This window comes from Gaeumannomyces tritici, assembly GCF_000145635.1.
Source record: "Gaeumannomyces tritici R3-111a-1 unplaced genomic scaffold supercont2.3, whole genome shotgun sequence".
Taxonomy (NCBI): domain Eukaryota; kingdom Fungi; phylum Ascomycota; class Sordariomycetes; order Magnaporthales; family Magnaporthaceae; genus Gaeumannomyces; species Gaeumannomyces tritici.
This window is the reverse complement of record NW_008804547.1, coordinates 2,357,071-2,373,431: the sequence shown is the minus strand read 5'-3', so window position 1 is coordinate 2,373,431 and position 16,361 is coordinate 2,357,071. Positions and strand designations below refer to the sequence as shown.

Here is a 16,361-nt window from a genome sequence, read left to right as displayed (position 1 = left end):
ACTGCGGGGTCGACAACGGCGACCGTTCCAGGTCCGCGAGGCTGGGCGGGTCCTCGGGGTCGGCGCGCCCGCGTGGCGGCGTGGCGGTTGCGGCGGCGTGGGTCGTCGCGCTGCTGGTGGGGCGAATCATTCTGTGAGGAGGGGGGATGGGGGACCGGGCGGCTGGATTTCTCAGGGGGTGCTGTTGTTGTTGACTAGGGGGAGGGGGTGGGAGAACAGGAGCATCTGTTACACAGTCCCCCCTCCCTTACGTATACCTCCTACCTAGACACCAAAGTAAAACTAGGGCCAAGATTATTCTGGCATGATGGTGGATATACCGCCGTGGTTTACTCGAGTTTGTTCGCGCCAAGGAGGCCGCGCGTGCTGGCAGGCCGCGGCACTAGCAAGGGAGCAGCAACAGAAAGAGAGTTTGACGTTGGCACCCAGAAAAACAAGTCTTGTTATTCTTATTGTCCCGGGCCTTGGCGCCGTCGAACAGCCACCAATGAGCGGCGAGAGGTACAGTATGGGCCGCTGTCCCGGGCAAGGCTTATGCGGCCCCTATCTCATGTGCGCCGTCGACCGCGTCTCAGCCTTGAAGATCCCCCGTCCGGTCCGGAGAGTGCATATGTAAGGCCGCCCACCCAAGCCCTCCGGCCACCGCGGAGACCGCGACCCATGAGTTGGGCTTCCCCCTTCCGCCGCCGCCCTGACTCTCTCCCGTCAACGTGTCTTGTCCTATTTCAAGGCCTCCCGTGGTGGGAGCTCCGCAAAGGGGGAGTTACGAAAAAAGAAAAAAGAGAAGAAGAAAAAAAGAGAGAAAAAAAAGGGATGCGACTCTGTAGGTTGTCCAAGACTGTTACAGCGAGGACGCTTGAAAGTGGAGGAGGCCCCATGGCGGCAGGCTAGGCTTGGAACTTTATCTCTCGTGTACCCATCGAAGCTTAGTCGAGCTTATTTGCGTTTGCGGCTGCTCGGTGAGGCTCGGCCACTTTCCGCTCCTGGCAGGTGGCACGCTGGACCCAAAGCGGCGGTTGAATCAAAAAGGGCAAAAACAATGTGCACAAGGTTTCAAGCCCCGAGCACGCTATCGATCAAGAGAGATTGTCCAAAGTTTTGGTGTGGGCCACCTACCTACCAAGAAAGTGGCAGACAGTATCAAAATAAACAAGGCTGACAGGGCTGCCAACATGCACAAGCGGTCTTATTCCAGACAGACATTTGGCGTTGACAGGCAGCCAGACAGGGAGACGGATGCCCAGACAGCCTGACAGGCGGGCAAGCCCTAGCTGGGACCGCGGGATCGCCACAAACAAATCTTGCGTCGGCACCTGGGCAGCTGGCATGCGGTGGGCGAGTCATTTGTCTGGAGGTCTGGAGGCATTCTTCCATCTGGCTTGCCCCATCAAGTGCCGTCCAACTTCCCCTTTTGACAAGTTGCGGAGCTGGGCCGCACCGGCCACATAGCTACAGTAGCAGTAACTATAACAGTAACTGGCACATGGCAGGGGGGGAGGGGGTCGTATTGAAGGTTAACAACAAACAAGGTTGTTTTTTCGTCACAGCCGCTGACCCGACATGGACTAGCCGCCGACAGGGAGGCTAGCTAGGCGGCTGCTGCGACTCTGTGTATGTGTCCGTTTACTGTCGGTGGTATTGTCAGCGCTATTGCCAGCATGCTTGATTTTCATCGAAACGGGGCTTCGGAGTTGACGAAACGGGCTCTTAGGTAAGATTGTTGAAACAGGCCTATGACCGTTCGTGGGGCCCGTTCGTGCCGAAAACAACCCCACTCGCCTGCTCTTGCCTCTCACAGCCAGGCAGGCGGCTGCAAGCAATCCATCAATCAATGCAATACCAGCACATCTATGTTGATACTGTGCGGCCCCCTTTCTGGGTCCCCCTGGAAAGCTTGACCTCACCTGCCCACATATCCAGTCATCCCATTTTGGTGATTGATCTTGCGTGCTTTTTTCCAAACCACGCGCCGCCCAGAGACGGAACAAGCAATCACAGAATGACGCGCACTTACCGACTAGAGGCTCTTGCTTTTTTTCTTTTTTTTTTCTTTTCGTTGGCCTTATTTCTTCCCCACTCTGTTGATTTGCCCAGTCCGGCAGGGCCTTCCGTCCGCCCTAGGCACCCGTCGCCCCTTCCATCTCGGTCAACATGTGTGGACCTCTCGTCGGCAGTTGCTTTGCGAACCATACAAGCGGAGCTGAGGCCTCACGCGAGCATTTGGCTGTAGGCGGCAGGTACATCCATACCGTACAGTACAGTACGGCAAGGAAGGCGCTGATCCGCGGAGCCCACCGCGAGATTGTCTCCCAGGGAAGGAGCTGCCGCACCAGCAGCGACGGAAACATGGTGGCGCCATGAGGCTGGGTCGAGGGATTTCTTGATTTCCCGGTGACCCAGCCTGGTGGCCCAGCCTGGTGGCTTTCCCGAGAAAACCTGCCTCGTATCTTGCGGTGCCTGCCTTCCCGGGAAGGGTGTGGCGATCAACGGCAACGGCAAAATGAAGCTTAGAATCTGATAGCCTATTCCTGCACCGTTATACCCTGCCTTGCCTTCGTTCTTGGCATCCCCTGTCCTGTCCTGCATCTAACCAGATCGAGAGCTCGGGCTATCCGTAAACCTTGGGCTTTGCAAGAACAGCACAAGACGGCAAACAAACACAATGCAACAATAACCGGCACAAAAACGACGGGACACGTGCGCGGCATGACCGGCGAGGCTGGCGAGGCTGGCCGAGGATATCCACCGAGAGATGGTCCCATGCCAGCAGAGCCCTGCCATTGTGAGCAGCCGTCCACCTCGTTGTCAGTCTCTTATCAAAATGCCTGCATTCAGGGGCTCCCGCGTGCGCCGTCTGGCGGCGGATATATCTACCACCGTCTCGTCTCACAAAAAGATCGGAATCCTAGCGTGAGCAAGGGCAAGAAAACAATACAGACGGAGAGCCCACAAATATGGGCTGCTCGTTACGTGTAGGGGCGGCCAAGCACCGATCGTCCCATCTTGGGCAGGGGGGAGTTTTTGGTGGGACTCGACCACCGTCGTGCTCAGATTCTGCCATCCTCCGAACCCAGGGGAGACCTTGCAAAGGGCCCCAACGGACACCTGCTTGGAGGTCACCAGGGGAAAACAAGAAAGAGGCCCAGTGCCGACTATGTACGCCTGACAAGGGCACATGCCAGAAAGGACCGCCGGGGACCCAAACGCAAAACATGAATGCGGTGGGGCTCGCGCCTATCTGGGGCAACCAGAGCGGGTTCTGCTCCCATGTGGGTCGCTCTCGACGATGCTTTCCAGTTTCCGGAAACGCCGCCAGCACGGCCCATCCCGGCGGGGAGGAAGGTCCGCGGCTGGAAATTGATATTAACACCATCGGGCGCCTCTCCGCTGGCGGCTCCAAACCCTATCGAGCAAAAACGCGGCAGTCCTATGTTACACTAGAGTGTGCGTAAACGAACGCCTTGATCCTGAGAGGGATAGGCTGGGTAGGCGTTGGGCGCCTTACCGTCGTACCCGGCGGTGCCGTTGACACCATAAAGTGTGGCCGCCCAGGCTGCCGACAGGAAATCACAAGATTACCATATATATGCTATACTGTGCAAGAAAGAAAGTATGAGGGGGAGGGGTGACCCGTGACATGACACGCCAACCAATCCTTGGCTGGCGAGCCGGTCAAAAAGAAGAAAAGAAGGAAACACCCCCATACCGCCCATCCTTCCTAGCTCCCTCGCATATAAATAAGGTTTATTCCTCATCCTCCAATGGCCACCCCCTTACCCTTCCTTGCCCCTCCTGGAATCCCGGCCTCGTTCGGTTTAGGAAAAAAAGGGTTGGCAGCCAAGGGGAAATCTAAATTCTTATTTTATTGCTGGTGTCGCGGCCTGCCTGCGTGTCCGGTCGGCATCATGAGCCGATGACCCTGCATCCGTCCCTTTTTTTTTCTTTTTTTTGCTTTCTTCTTCTTGTTGCTTGTTTCTTTTGCCTTCTCTCCCCCTGCCCTTACCAGCCCCTCACTTTCTCCCTCCCTCTCACTTGCCCTGCCTCATCCATCCTTCGGTGTGGAAAAGAAGAAGGAAAGAGGGAAAAAGAAAAGTGGGCGTGCAACAGATAGAGAAAGAAAGGGCTCGCATCCCGCGGCGCCCTGAGCTGTTGACGTCGCCGCCACATTGCGCAAGCCCCTAGGTTAAAGTAGTCCAAGTGTCATGCCGGGATGCATGGTCTTTGTATGTTTCTATGTGGTATGTGGCCAGGTGGTGCCGTCATGCATCCATCTTGCCTTTTTTGTTGTTTGTTGTTTTGTTTTTTGCCTCCCATACCCCTCTCTCCCCAAATGTCACTCTAGTGTGGGAAAGGAACTCCTTCTGTGCGCACCTCATAAACTATAACCACGGAGCAAATATGGATGCATCATACTGTATCGGCATTGCACACTCGGGGAGAAAAAAAGAAAAAAAAGACTACGAGGGTGGGGAATCTGGCTTGATCTCTTTCTCCCCTCCCCGCCGCCGGCAGGGATCACCGCTGTGGAAGAAGAAAACTCCCCCTCCTTCCACACACCCCCGCGGCCGGCGGGCCGACGAGGGAGGCCGGCGGCCGACACAAGGCCAATCCAGTGATCCGACCGCTGGCTTTGCATGTGCATTCCGTCCGCCGTCTGATCTTCCCCTTGCAACCAACTCAACCAGGCTTTCGGGCACTTTTCTGTTTTTGGAACACCGTTGTCTTGCCAGATTCAGAGTTGCAAAAGACGGGACGAGTCAGGGCAAGACGTGTGTGTGTGTGTACATGGACAAGGAGAGAGGACGAGGGAGCAAATAAACATGTTGGGATTAAGTCGGCTGAGCTGCCTACCCCAGCCGCCGCTGCCGGAGAAATTCGGACGCCCATCGCCCCGATGGGAGGATTAGTCCAGATGGCAGGATGAGCGGGGACGAAGCATCACAGTCATGACGAGCGCAGAAGGGGGGAAAAAAAGTACATGGCTTGCCCCGAGATTCGATTCAGACGGTGACGGCATATACGGGCAGGGTGCTAACTTTTGGTTCCCAAGATGCAAGGATGGTAGTCAACAAACGCCGCCGAATACCGTGAGTGAAAGTTGTAAATAATAGAATGGCAGAGCCAAGGCCCCGAAGTGTATTGTGCGTGTGTGAGAGCGAGCCCCGACTATGTGGCACCCATAACCCCTCGCCGTGAAAGAGACAGTGAGAACCAACAAGGCAATCACCCCCAAAAAGTCGAACGCCACGCGCCGTGCCCGTCCCCCTTTCCCCCCGTATGTCGTAAACACCAAGCCCCAAAGCAATGTCTCCGACCAGCAAGAGAAGAATGCAATGATGATGGAGAGTTCATGAAGAAGCTTAAAAAAAGAAAGAAGAAAAAAAAAAGGTTAGAATAAAGAAAGAGAAAAACAAAGCCACTCTACGCTTCATATACCATGCTATAGCCACGCTGCTAATGCTCATGCTTCCGGTTAAAATCCGCCTCCCCCTTGGGTTTCTGGGGTATCTTTTAATGTTGCTCATCAAAGAAGTAAGAAGAAGGTTTTTTTTTTTTTGTTCTCGATTACGTCTGTAGAAACTTCTTGTCGAGAGCGCCCAATGCTCGCACGTCCTCCTTGAACTGCTGGATCGACGGCAGCGTCTGCTTCTGCTGGCCGTTCGCGACGGCCGCAGCGGCCGCTGCCGCCATGGCGGCGGCCCCGTTGAGGCTGACGACCCCGCCGGTCGGGGAGCCGTTTGTGGTGGGGGAGCTCGGGTGCAGGAGCGCCAGGAGGCTGCTGGACTTGTTGTTGTTGCCGGGGCCGTTCTCGGCCTTGACGAGCCTCGGGGGCGACGCCGACGCCGTCCGCGGGGGAGGGGTGCTCGTCGGCGGCGGCAGCGGGCCCTGGGCGGCGCTCCTCGGGTTGACGGGCGCCAGCCTCGCCTCGTAGGCCTGCCTGGGCGACTGGGTGGGGTGGGGCAGGGTCTGTGGATACGGCTGGGGCGACGCTTGCGAGTGCTGGCTGTCGGGGATCGCGCGCGGCTGCGACATGTGCGGGGAGTGGTGATTTGGAGGTGGCGCGTGCTGCTGTCCTGGGTAGGGAGGCAGGGTGGTCATCGGCGGAGTTCTTGATTGCGCGGCCGATGTTACTGGTGGTGGGAGTGGCGCGCGCTGTTGTTGCTGTTGGTGCTGCTGTTGATGTTGATGTTGCTGTTGATGCTGCTGCTGTTGGTGCTGTTGGTGGTGCTGCTGCTGCTGCTGCTCGTAGTGACCCGGCGGCGGGTGTGGAGGCGAATAAGGTGCGTAGTGGTGGTGCGGCGGCGGCGGGTGCAGCTGGCCGGGTGGTGGGTAGCCTGGGTGGGCAGCTACTGTGTAGTGGTGGCTATATGGCGGCGTCGCGGGCGACATGGGCCAGTTGGGGTAGCCGTGCTGGACGTAATGGGGATACGGATGGGCTCCCGGGTGCGGCGGAGGCGGCTGGCCGTGCATGTAGGGCGACGGCTGCATGGGCGTCCTCGTCATGGGCGGCACCTGGGCGTCGGTCATGCTCGACTCTGGGTACATGCCCTTGACGGGCATGATATGGCGCAGGCTGGGGTCGGTGCTCGGGTTTGGCAGCTCCGGGTGGCCGGGCTGCGGCCTCGCGTAGTAGGAGATGAGGTGTAGGTGCTGGCCGGTGGAGGTGGTGATGCTGAACGACTGCTTCATAAGCCCGTCGGCCTTGTATCTGTACCCGTCCGGCTCGCCCTCGTCCTGCGACCCGTCGCTGCCCCGCCCGGACGAGTCGGGCGTCTTGCCGGCGCCTCTCCTGGCGTTGCCGAAGCCTCCTCCCCTCTTGCCCTCCATCTCGCGGTATGTGAGAAAGCTACCGGATACCCTGCTGGCGCTCCACGACTTTCCGTCTGTCCACCTCCTCATGCCCGCCTCCCTCTCGTCCCAAACGAAAACCGAGCCGGATCTGATGGACTGGCGCTCCTTCTCCGATAGTCTTCTTTGTACCCTGGGGAGAAGGCCTATGCGACAGGCCTCGAACAGCTTGATGGCGTCGGCCGGCGTCCGGACGAAGCCGTGGTATGTTTCCATCATCTTGACGGATGTGTATCTGGTGGTGCGCCTCTGGGGTGTCGTGTTTGCACGGGCGGCTTGTTGCGCTTCGGCTGCGGACAGGGGTCTTTTTGTGTGGGCTCCGGTGTGTTGTGTGTGTGTCTTGGTTGCTCTTGTTCTTTGCTGTTGTTATTATATGGGGGAATAGGAGTGAGCCAGAGGCGTCGATGATCTGACTGATATCCGATATCGACTGCCGTCCAGCAAGTGATGGGAGGGTCGAGTCTCGGCGGCTGGATATGGGAATCGGGCGGAGGTTGCTTAAGAGAAGGTTTGGCTGACAGGGGTCAAAAGCCCTTCCCTTGGCCGCCAAGAAGACAAGCGTCAAAGACCCACCACCCACCCAAGCTCACAGTGCTGGCACGGCGCGGCCAGGGGGGGGGGGGGGGGGGGGGCCAAATAGAGTCGACCCTGGTGGTGTGGGCACCGATGGGGGCCTCTTCTAAAATTTGAAAAAGTGGTCGTCAAGATGGGGCCGACACGAGCAACCTAAATCACCGTCAAGTATTCCCAAGCAGATTCCCCACAGGGAAGCGCCGCAGACCCCGGCTGCAGAGATCTGCTCGGTCTTGGCGTTTCTAATGCGAAAGGCAAGTCTAGTCGAGACGAAAGAGAGGCCGAGTCGGCTCGGCGGGCTGAGACGATGGTTGCGAGGCCGCGGGCTGATGCTTTTGGTGCTTTTTTCTATGAAGACGTGGTGCCCCTGGCAGTTAGCAACGGGAACTGGTCGAATCAAAGGATGACGGTTGGCGTTGAGCCCATGACAGAAGCTTGATCCAAGAAGCCCTGCCTTCTCGGGACCCGCGCCATGTGTGCCCATGTGTGTACCCTCCCCCGACGACAGGCGGCCGCCGCTCGCTGGCCTCGACACAAGCCCTGCCTTCATTTCTACCCCCTCCCTCCGGACTCGGCCCCGGACTACTTATTGCGCGTCCCCCGACCCCTTGAATCGCCTGTCGCCGTCCCTCGTGCGCGCCGGGCCAGACAGCTTCGTAGGCAGACAGCTCGCAACCACCACCAGCCTTGACATGCGGACCGAGGCGACAGGGGCAGCCGCGGAGGCCGATGCCGAGCGTACGTTTGCGCGTGTGGGCCTAACTTTGGCAGGGACGGCAGGCTTGCGAGACGCCCAGGACCTGCGCTGGTGAGGCATGGACGCTTCGCCCAGAACCCGGGCCACCTGGGCCAGTACATGCGACCAGACCGACCAGCGACACCAGATCCTGACGCAAAACGCGCTGCACAAATGCTCTCGGCTCGCTGCCACACCCACCCCTTGGGACACTGGCCACGACGCACCTTACGATGTGACCAACGTCCGACTAAGGGACATAAGACACTGTCTGGCTGGCGCGATGCTTGATTTCTTTTTCCTTTCTGTTTGTTGTGCACTTTTCTCGTCTCTTTTTAGGATTTGCCTCTGCTCACCACAAGACAACTTCTTTCGCATGGTTCTGCCCCTGATTTCCGCATGATGGACTCGCCTTTCTTCGCTCTCGCATTTAGGGATTTCAGGACAGAAGCGGGACTTCCCGGTGGCAGGATGCTGTGCGGCGGGCAGAGATGGGAGACGGCCGTAGTGCTGAGCTCCATGTGCTTCTGCGCGGTGCCAGGTTGGCCAGCGTCATGTACTGCCTCTCGATAGTTGGGTGCTCTGAGGCGGGAGTGCAAGAAATGGTGTTGGGGGGACAGCGTGGCACGACGTCAATGACTTTTGGTGGCTGTGGGTGGTGCGTTGGGATGGGCAGGGCAGATTGGAGATGATGTTTCCATGTTTCGATGGTGTTTGTCAAACCACGCAGGTGTACGCGCGATAGAGACGCATGCAGAGGTCGACAGACAAGAGGATGAACCTACGTTCTATTGTCAAGGATCCTTGAGGGGATTCTCAGTTGCGGGTCAGGGCGGGTAGTTGGAAGTCGCTATCGTCATAAAATACGAATAAAATCAAAGGTGGCGGGCGCAAAAACGGCGGTTCGGGTCGAGCAGGCTCAAATAACAACGCCCAGCTCTCTCTCAGCTCCTGCCTGCCGTATTAGGCGGGGGAACAGGGCGTGCTGACTGGCTGATCAACTGACTGGACGACAATTGGAGCTTCTGCAAGGCAGGCTCATTAGCAGGCGGTTGTTGTAATTTTGAAGGGCGAGCCTGTCCAGTTTTTATGTTTGCACCGGTGGAAAGGTTCGTCCGGGCTGCAGGTGGGGGTGTCGGGTCAAGCCGTGCGTACCTCTAGGCTGAGAGCTGGAGGTGTGGAAGGAAGGAGCGTGGGGATCGGTGACGGTTGAGAATGGCAGGAAGGGGCAGAAAGAGGCATAAATACAGTCAAGGGCAGAAAAGAAGAGGTAGAGATAGGCTCAAGCTTTGGCTGCAAAAGAAGTCACCACCAAGCACCCAGCGATGCTTTATTGTTGTTGATTCCGAATCTGTCTTCGTTTGTTGGGTCGCTGAGTGTGGCCCCGAATACCCGACGCTGGACCCAGGAGACGGGACGAGATGGGCGAGGAATAAAAGACGAGGAATAAAAGACGGGGAATAAAAACCTAGGAATAAAAACCTAGGAATAAAAACCTAGGAATAAAAACCTAGGAATAAAAACCTAGGAATAAAAACCTAGGAATAAAACACTGTGAATAAGATACACGGGAATGGAATAACAAACCGATAAATACAATAAATTGGCAATACCTGCTGACGGCACAGCCGCCCTAAGAAATGGTACGCCTCCAAGGTACCTCTCCAAAGTTCCTCTTCCACTGATACCACCCGCTGGCGGGCGTCGGTCCCCTTCCAACGGCGTCGCGGCTGGCCATCCCAAAGCAAGCGAGCGAGGTGACGGCGACTCGTCGAGCCAACAGCAACGATACGAGCGGCTAAACGAACCTTGTTTGCACAAGAAGCTCCACGTCCTCCTCCTGGGTTCGGCCCCCCTCGTCGCCTTGCTGCGGCGACTGATGGCTGGCTGGCTGGCGCAGGCCTTGTTGTTGTTGCCTTTGCCCTCTGGCACAAGTGCAGTGGCAATCCTGTGGGCACACGGCACAAACGCTGGGAGGGGCCCTCTAGTCCCAAAAGGGCAAGTCGCTTTATTTCCATGCCTGTGTGGCACTGTTGGGCCCGCCTGGTGGTCGTTGGTTGTCTCGACTTGGTGCGGCGCGACGATGGATGGAATGCGAAAATCTGCAGCCCCTCGCCATGTCTTATCTGGCCTTGGCGCTGTTTTCTTTAATTCAGCCATTTCACACCAGCAGGTACCGGCTTGTACGAGGCTGTGGGCTGTCCCAGTACATGGACACGCGGGAAGCCAGTGTTGCAGAAGGAGCAGTAACAGCTGCTGTTTGCCTTGGCGCCAAACCCGCCGTCCAAGGCCTCGATGGACCAAGGACAAACGAAACAGGAACCTTTGGCAAAGCACGCTAGGCGGAACAGAAGCAGCCAACAAGAGCTCGGTATTCGGCGACCGCAGGAGCAGCAGCGCCCACCCTGGTCGGATTCGACATGGAAATACGATTCAAGCTTATTCGCAACCTCTTGTTAGCTGCCCCACCTGCCCAGCTTGCCTAGAATCCCGCACCCCTGGTCGACGACACCAGCTGGGCAGCTCAAACAGAAGAAAAGAAGAAGAAAAAAAAAATCGTGTCCCCCCGCCTGCTGGGTCGCGCACTAAAATAACCAAATAAATAAATAAACCGCAGCGCAGGCTCAGCAGCAAACGGCCAGCGCCTTGACGGGAAGGAGCCAGCCAGCGACGCTCAGGCCCGCTCGCGCCTGTTGGTGTCGCTCGGCGCTGCTCGCTGTCTTGTCGCCAAAGTACCACTCGGGCATAGGCACTACACCATCACCCCCACCTACTAGGTCTGATCCGACCCGAGTCCGACCAAGGACATTTCCCGAGCGGCGTGGTTGCTGTTGCTGCTCCAGTTGTTGTTGATGCTGATCTGAACACCCCCTTTCCTTACTGCGTATTACTCTCTCACTCTCCAGCCATCACGGCCGAAAGCGGTAAGCAGTTGGCTGGGTGCGGGAGGGAGGGAACTGGTCATCAAAATACTTGCTTGCCCTCTTTCTCTCTCGCTCTCTCTCTCACACACACACACACACCCACACCCACAAACACGCACACCCCTCCATCCTCAAAATTAACATCAGTCTTGTGTGCATAAATATGATCTACGGAAAATAAAAAAATAAAAAAAGTGGACTTCGGCCTGATATCCCTCATCGATTTTCCCCTTTTGGGACTTTGCGAAAGAAACATGACAGTGTAAGAGCAATACAGACCCGAAGCCGGTTTGGTCTCGTTGCTCTTTCAATTACCTGCTGCTCACTAATCACTATTTCTCGCTTCGCGTGCGAGGCCGACGACAGTAAACAACCCGGGGTCATGCATCATGTATCATGTGTCTCGCAAGACTTGGGTTCGGCCCACGCCCGACCTTGACTTTGTCCCAATGATGCTTATTATGCCGTCGTCCAACACCCAAGGAACAATTATTCATGACTTGGTCAGCTCTTGAGCGAATTAGCCCTTAATCTTCTTCGTCTTGCACGTCTTTCCGTCTCTCCAAGTCCTGTCTGCTCATCTTTTGCCTTCTTCGGCCACTGTCAACCAAACCATATCGCCTGCCCGACTCGTCATCGAACCCCCCCTCCCTCGTCCTCTCCGGTGGAGGGAGCACCCATCCATATCACAACACGGTGTTGCTACCCTCCGTCAAGGCGGGCCAACCAAGCGCAACGCGCGCAAATGAAACGAAGTTTGGTGGTGGTGTGTGCCCGAGGCGCCAAGGACGCACGCCCCAAGAATAACAGCGCGACAAGTAATGGGGTATCAGTCAGGGTCCGACAGAAGCAACACGCCGGCCGACATGACAGCATCAATCTCCATTGCATGTAACGTGCGCCCAGTCAGCTACCCTGGGCGCTCCCCGCCGTTGTCTGTTCTCTTCTGAACTCTTTTTTTTTTTTCCTTTCTTCCATCTTGACCCTCAACTTTCATCCCAACCCGCTCGTGACCGAGGGTAAAAAAGCTCGGCCGGGGGGTCGTTGTCTATCAGCATCGAACTCTAAACCGCATTATCGTTTGGCCCCCCCCCCGCGGGAGATTTTTGCTCCACCAAGAACAGGGTGTTGCTTGGACTGGGCGCTTCGTGTGTACCTTGGCTTGACCTACTCTGCCAGATCCCAACACGAAGTGGCACACAGGCTTCCAAAATATCTGCTCGTGCTTCACACGGGTTGGCGATCCCCTCAACCTACGCCTGATTTCCCTACCCAAGGCGACGGGAAGCTGCCCAAACGAATTCCAAGTACCGGACAGGGGGTGGTAGGCGCGCCCAATCTCCGCGGGATTGAATCGTAGACTGCAGGAGCACGAATTGAGGAAGGAGGAGGGGAAACAAGTGAGATACACAAAAAAAAAAAAAAAAAAAAAAACTCTCGAAAAAACTCGGACTTGACAGCGATAGGAAACGTGCGCAGTCTGCCGGGAGGACCTGTGGCAATCCATCTCGGCCGATGCTATGCCTGACGGGTACGCCTAAACGCCGCCAACGTGTGATGCTGCTCCGCCCGCCGCCTTGCGCATCCATCCATCCGCCCATCCATCGTCGATCCATCAGCACCCATCTATCTGCCTCGCCCATGTCATATATCATCATCTCGGCCTCACAGTCAGCATCCCCTCCTTCCCAAAGCACTAACCCCTCGGGGGGCTATGCGGGTTGGACAAGGTGCTTGGCGGGCATGCAATGCCAGACGGTTGGAAGTTCCAAGGTCGGACGGACGACGCCGCCGTGCTTGATTGCATAGCAGTAAGATTTTCCTCCCCTCTTTGTTTCCTGCCTGCCAAAGCGCCCTGCATGTGTTGGTGCGTCTGCCGTGAGACGTCCAATTCCCCCTTCCCTGCTTTCCCCATCTCGTGCTGTCGCCCATCACATCCTTCTCTCGCTCTCTCTCCAACGCATGCACCCATGTGCGACTGGTCAAGGCAGCACAAGGTGAGATATATACGCACGACGTGGCAGGCGTCGACGGACACCGAAACCCGAGATTTTAAAATTCACGAGAGTCTAGTTGCCCTCCCCTTCCCCCTTGACTTTGTTTCTGTGCCGCCATTCGCCGCCGTCGCACCGAGGGGCGGCCACTAGAAGAGGGGGGGTGGTCTCGGGAGAGGCGGCGGCTGCTACACGCGCACATACACAGACACTTGTATAAACGGCCCAAAAAAAAAAATTGGCTCCCTCGACGCACACGAGGAGATGGCCACGGAAGTCTGCTCGACGGGCGCGCCGCTTACTCACACGCCCCTCACACAGCCCTGTTACCCATCAGGCCGGCGCACCATGATCCGTCGCACAGCACACACCCCCCATCTACTGGGGCTCTCTCTCACATGCGATGCTGCTACGGCGGGATAGTGCATGCAGGGCTGGCCATGCGGAGGGGCCGTTTTGCTTTTTCTGCTTTTTTTTTTTTTTTGTTGTACCCTCGCAGTAACCTGCCTGACACGTCTGAACCAAAGAATTGTGGATATAACAATACCGACTCGTGGATGTTGGTGACTTGATACCGGGCGTACGATATGCACGTGGACTGTGAAAGAGTTGGGTCCGTTGAATCGATCCCAGGTGGTGGCAGCCTGTCGACCAGGGGCCCTGTACACCCCTGACGATCTGTTCCTGGGGTTGCTGCTGCTCCCGCTCGGGCAGGTCAACCACTCCGACCAGCCGAGGAGGGAGTGGGTAGGAGATGGGAGGGAAAAGTCTAACAGGAAGCGAGAAGAAGGAAAGACAACCTCTTTTCCCAAAAGATGCTCCCTTCGCGTCCGTTCGCCCCATGACGAGCGAGAGGAGGAGGGGAGGGCAGCCCGAGTCGGGGCCAAGGTTATTGGAACGGCATCCAGAATCGACTAAATGTTTCGCCCTGTTCGTCGAAACCCGGTCGCAAGGCGGAGAGATCGGGTGACGTCTAAACAGAGTTGGGTTGTTCCGGCTCTTTCTCGCGAAAGCCGGCAGCTCCCATTCGCCGTTGGGGACTCGGGCCATCATGTCATCAATGTCATTCTATCCCAACGCTGCACTGGATGGCCCCGGTCGTGGCACGCACCTCGTCGTCCGCTTTCGCCTCGTCTACTTTTGTGTTAGTTTGGATTTATTTTTCTATTTGTTTTCGTGTTTTCTTTACTTTGGAGGGTGACAGGATCGCGATTTGGTTTCCTCTTGTTCCACCAGACCTACTTTCGGCTACATTTGCGCCGAACCAAAGAGAAAGAGGGGGGGGCCTAAAACGCCAAGCTAGCCAAGCGGCTCGTCTGACGACCGCCAATGCCCAGGACCTTCCAAGCTCCCTCCCCAAGACTGGCCAGGCGAGCAGAGATCCAATCCTGGACAGCAAGGGTACGACGGGCAGCTCGGCAAGGCGACTGACTGTATCTGGGAAGGGCGGCGGCGGCGGCGGCGGCGGCGACGGAGGTGAGGGCCTCCCCGATAAGCATGTTTTTAAGCCTCTGCCCGAGCAAACCTGCTAGTGTGGATGCCGCTGACTGTAGATCGTAAGGAAAAGAGGGGGAGGGGGCTCCGCGTCGTGGTTGGGCTGTCTGCCAGCAACATCCTCTTTTCTTTCTTGGCCTAGGGCCTCCATAACAGCCATTGAGTCATTGCGACAAAGCCACTAACTACTTGGCTGGCTTGGCACGCAACTGGGAAAGGCCAGCCAGTCAATCGTGTTGCCTGGATGGTCCGTGCTAGAAGCAAGGAAGCGATGCTGTCCATTCCGTCGGTATACTTGAATTGTTACTCTACGTTCGGCCAAGTGACGAATACCTAGCCACGCTCAAGGCCCACGAGTCCAATCTGCGGGGTTCTGGGATAAAAGGGAAAAGAGGGATTTCCATTTCCATCTGCCCGCCCGCGCCGAAAGCGCGCTAGCTCAGAGCGAGAACCCCCTCCTCTTGATCTCCACGGCTGGCCACGAGGGCGCCCCATCTCGATGGAACCCAATTGTAGCGGTTCGCTTAATCCGTGGACAGTCAAGGGTTACGCAATGTGCTCATCTGGCCACACCTGACCCTTGCTGGACAGGGAGACAGACAGGCAAGGACAAAATGGACCAGAACGGGGAACAATACAGGATCGGTCCATCAGACTTTTGTGGCTGACTCTTCTCGCACTCGGCCGTTTGCCCGCTCTCGGGAGCCCAGCTGCGCCTTGTCGCAAAATTTAACGACCGGCTTACAAGACGCTGGCTGGCACAGGCATGAATCCGACGTCTTGGCCGGAGCCGCACGTCCACAAGGAGAAGAAGGGGGATTTCGACTGACAAGACACACCAGCCCGCATTCCTCGGCGACAATAATAGGCTGACCTCGAGAGACAGGAAGCGGCGGTCAGCAGCGCGATGCACCAAGGGTGGCTGCTCATCTACAGCTCCCCCCTTGTCTGTATTCCAGAGCCTGCTCCCGCCAAGGCCAAGGGAGCCAGGCGTGGCGTCCGTTCGATCCGTGGCTTTGTCTGTCTGCGGATCGGCGCACTCGCATAGGTCAGGCAGGCAACCAGTAAAAAAGTGCGCCCGGAAAGCAAACCCGGGCGACCACTTGCCATAGAAAGGAAAAGAAAAAAGCCGCTCACCGCTAAGGGTAACGAGTGGCGGGCTGAGAATCGGAAAGAAAATCCCAGCTTAGCCCCCCTTGGCTAACACGGCGAGCTGTGGGTTTAGCCTGGCCCTAGAATGTATCTTACTTCTACCCCACATGTTGGTTGATCCGGGATGCCCCTTCGTTTAACGTATTCTCTAATTTGTGTTCCCGCGTCATTTTGTGCCGTCATTGTGCCAAACCGCCTCGTTGAACCCGCCATAGAGCTGTTGCAAGGGAATGCATTGAGCGAGAAGATGAAGGAACGAGGAAAAACAAACCTTAGTAATCGAGACCAGCTGTGCTCCCGGCGATGGGGCTGGCTGGACTGGGGTTTTAGAGTGTGGCTTATTGATGCGGCGGGCCATGTCTCTGTGCTTCCACACAACGCAATTCTCTTTGTATTTCAGGAAGGGGGTGGGCTGAGAGAGAGGCTTCTGCAAAGTACTTACCTGCCCAAGCACCACCTACCCCGGCCAGCCCTGTGCGTCGAGGCGTGCAGCGCGGTGTGGCAGTCCCGCCAACCCTTTTGCAAGATAAGCGGCTGATGATCGAGACCCCTTGCCCAACATGGATGGGGCGGCACCATCTGCCCTGGTCCAACCATCCGAGCAGCTGCCTCATTGGTGGTGGGTGTTAGCAAGCCTTC

At 57.0% G+C, this 16,361-nt stretch overlaps 6 protein-coding genes across 6 annotated transcripts in view; 3 read left to right on the top strand and 3 right to left on the bottom strand.

Moving 5' to 3' along the window:
• Positions 1-2,208: 2,208 nt before the first annotated feature.
• GGTG_05907 (hypothetical protein) lies at positions 2,209-2,687 on the bottom strand (the record flags this gene model as incomplete). Its single annotated transcript, XM_009223718.1, has 1 exon — positions 2,209-2,687. The coding sequence occupies exon 1, from the start codon at positions 2,584-2,586 to the stop codon at positions 2,209-2,211; it is 378 nt and encodes a 125-aa protein (XP_009221982.1). The 5' UTR covers positions 2,587-2,687.
• Positions 2,688-2,821: 134 nt separating this feature from the next.
• Positions 2,822-3,597, top strand: GGTG_05906 (hypothetical protein; the record flags this gene model as incomplete). Its single annotated transcript, XM_009223717.1, has 2 exons — positions 2,822-2,910; positions 3,252-3,597. The coding sequence occupies 2 exons, from the start codon at positions 2,822-2,824 to the stop codon at positions 3,439-3,441; spliced, it is 279 nt and encodes a 92-aa protein (XP_009221981.1). The 3' UTR covers positions 3,442-3,597.
• Positions 3,598-4,901: 1,304 nt separating this feature from the next.
• On the bottom strand, positions 4,902-7,464 carry GGTG_05905 (cAMP-independent regulatory protein pac2). The gene has a single exon (XM_009223716.1). The coding sequence runs from the start codon at positions 7,066-7,068 to the stop codon at positions 5,566-5,568; it is 1,503 nt and encodes a 500-aa protein (XP_009221980.1). The 5' UTR covers positions 7,069-7,464; the 3' UTR covers positions 4,902-5,565.
• Positions 7,465-7,551: 87 nt separating this feature from the next.
• On the top strand, positions 7,552-9,112 carry GGTG_05904 (hypothetical protein). The gene is made up of 2 exons (XM_009223715.1): positions 7,552-7,676; positions 7,779-9,112. The coding sequence occupies exon 2, from the start codon at positions 7,905-7,907 to the stop codon at positions 8,232-8,234; it is 330 nt and encodes a 109-aa protein (XP_009221979.1). The 5' UTR covers positions 7,552-7,676; positions 7,779-7,904; the 3' UTR covers positions 8,235-9,112.
• Positions 9,113-14,062: 4,950 nt separating this feature from the next.
• GGTG_05903 (hypothetical protein) lies at positions 14,063-14,814 on the top strand. The gene is made up of 2 exons (XM_009223714.1): positions 14,063-14,220; positions 14,414-14,814. The coding sequence occupies exons 1-2, from the start codon at positions 14,128-14,130 to the stop codon at positions 14,606-14,608; spliced, it is 288 nt and encodes a 95-aa protein (XP_009221978.1). The 5' UTR covers positions 14,063-14,127; the 3' UTR covers positions 14,609-14,814.
• A 1,180-nt stretch (positions 14,815-15,994) lies between these two features.
• Positions 15,995-16,361, bottom strand: part of GGTG_05902 (hypothetical protein) — a gene marked incomplete at its 3' end in the record, with an annotated part of 901 nt that continues 534 nt past the window's right edge. Inside the window, exons 2-3 of the mRNA XM_009223713.1 lie at positions 16,184-16,327; positions 15,995-16,031 (exon numbers count right to left, since the gene is read on the bottom strand). Of these exons, the coding sequence (XP_009221977.1) occupies positions 15,995-16,031; positions 16,184-16,327 (181 nt within the window). The remainder of the gene's footprint in view (positions 16,032-16,183; positions 16,328-16,361) is intronic.

Coding starts and splice junctions, on each gene's coding strand:
- GGTG_05904 (XM_009223715.1), top strand. CDS start 7,905: ATGTGTGTACCCTCCCCCGACGACAGGCGGCCGCCGCTCGCTGGCCTC.
- GGTG_05903 (XM_009223714.1), top strand. CDS start 14,128: ATGTCATCAATGTCATTCTATCCCAACGCTGCACTGGATGGCCCCGGT. Junction 14,221..14,413: donor TTCGCCTCGTCTACTTTTGT/GTTAGTTTGGAT, acceptor GCCAATGCCCAG/GACCTTCCAAGCTCCCTCCC.
- GGTG_05905 (XM_009223716.1), bottom strand. CDS start 7,068: ATGATGGAAACATACCACGGCTTCGTCCGGACGCCGGCCGACGCCATC.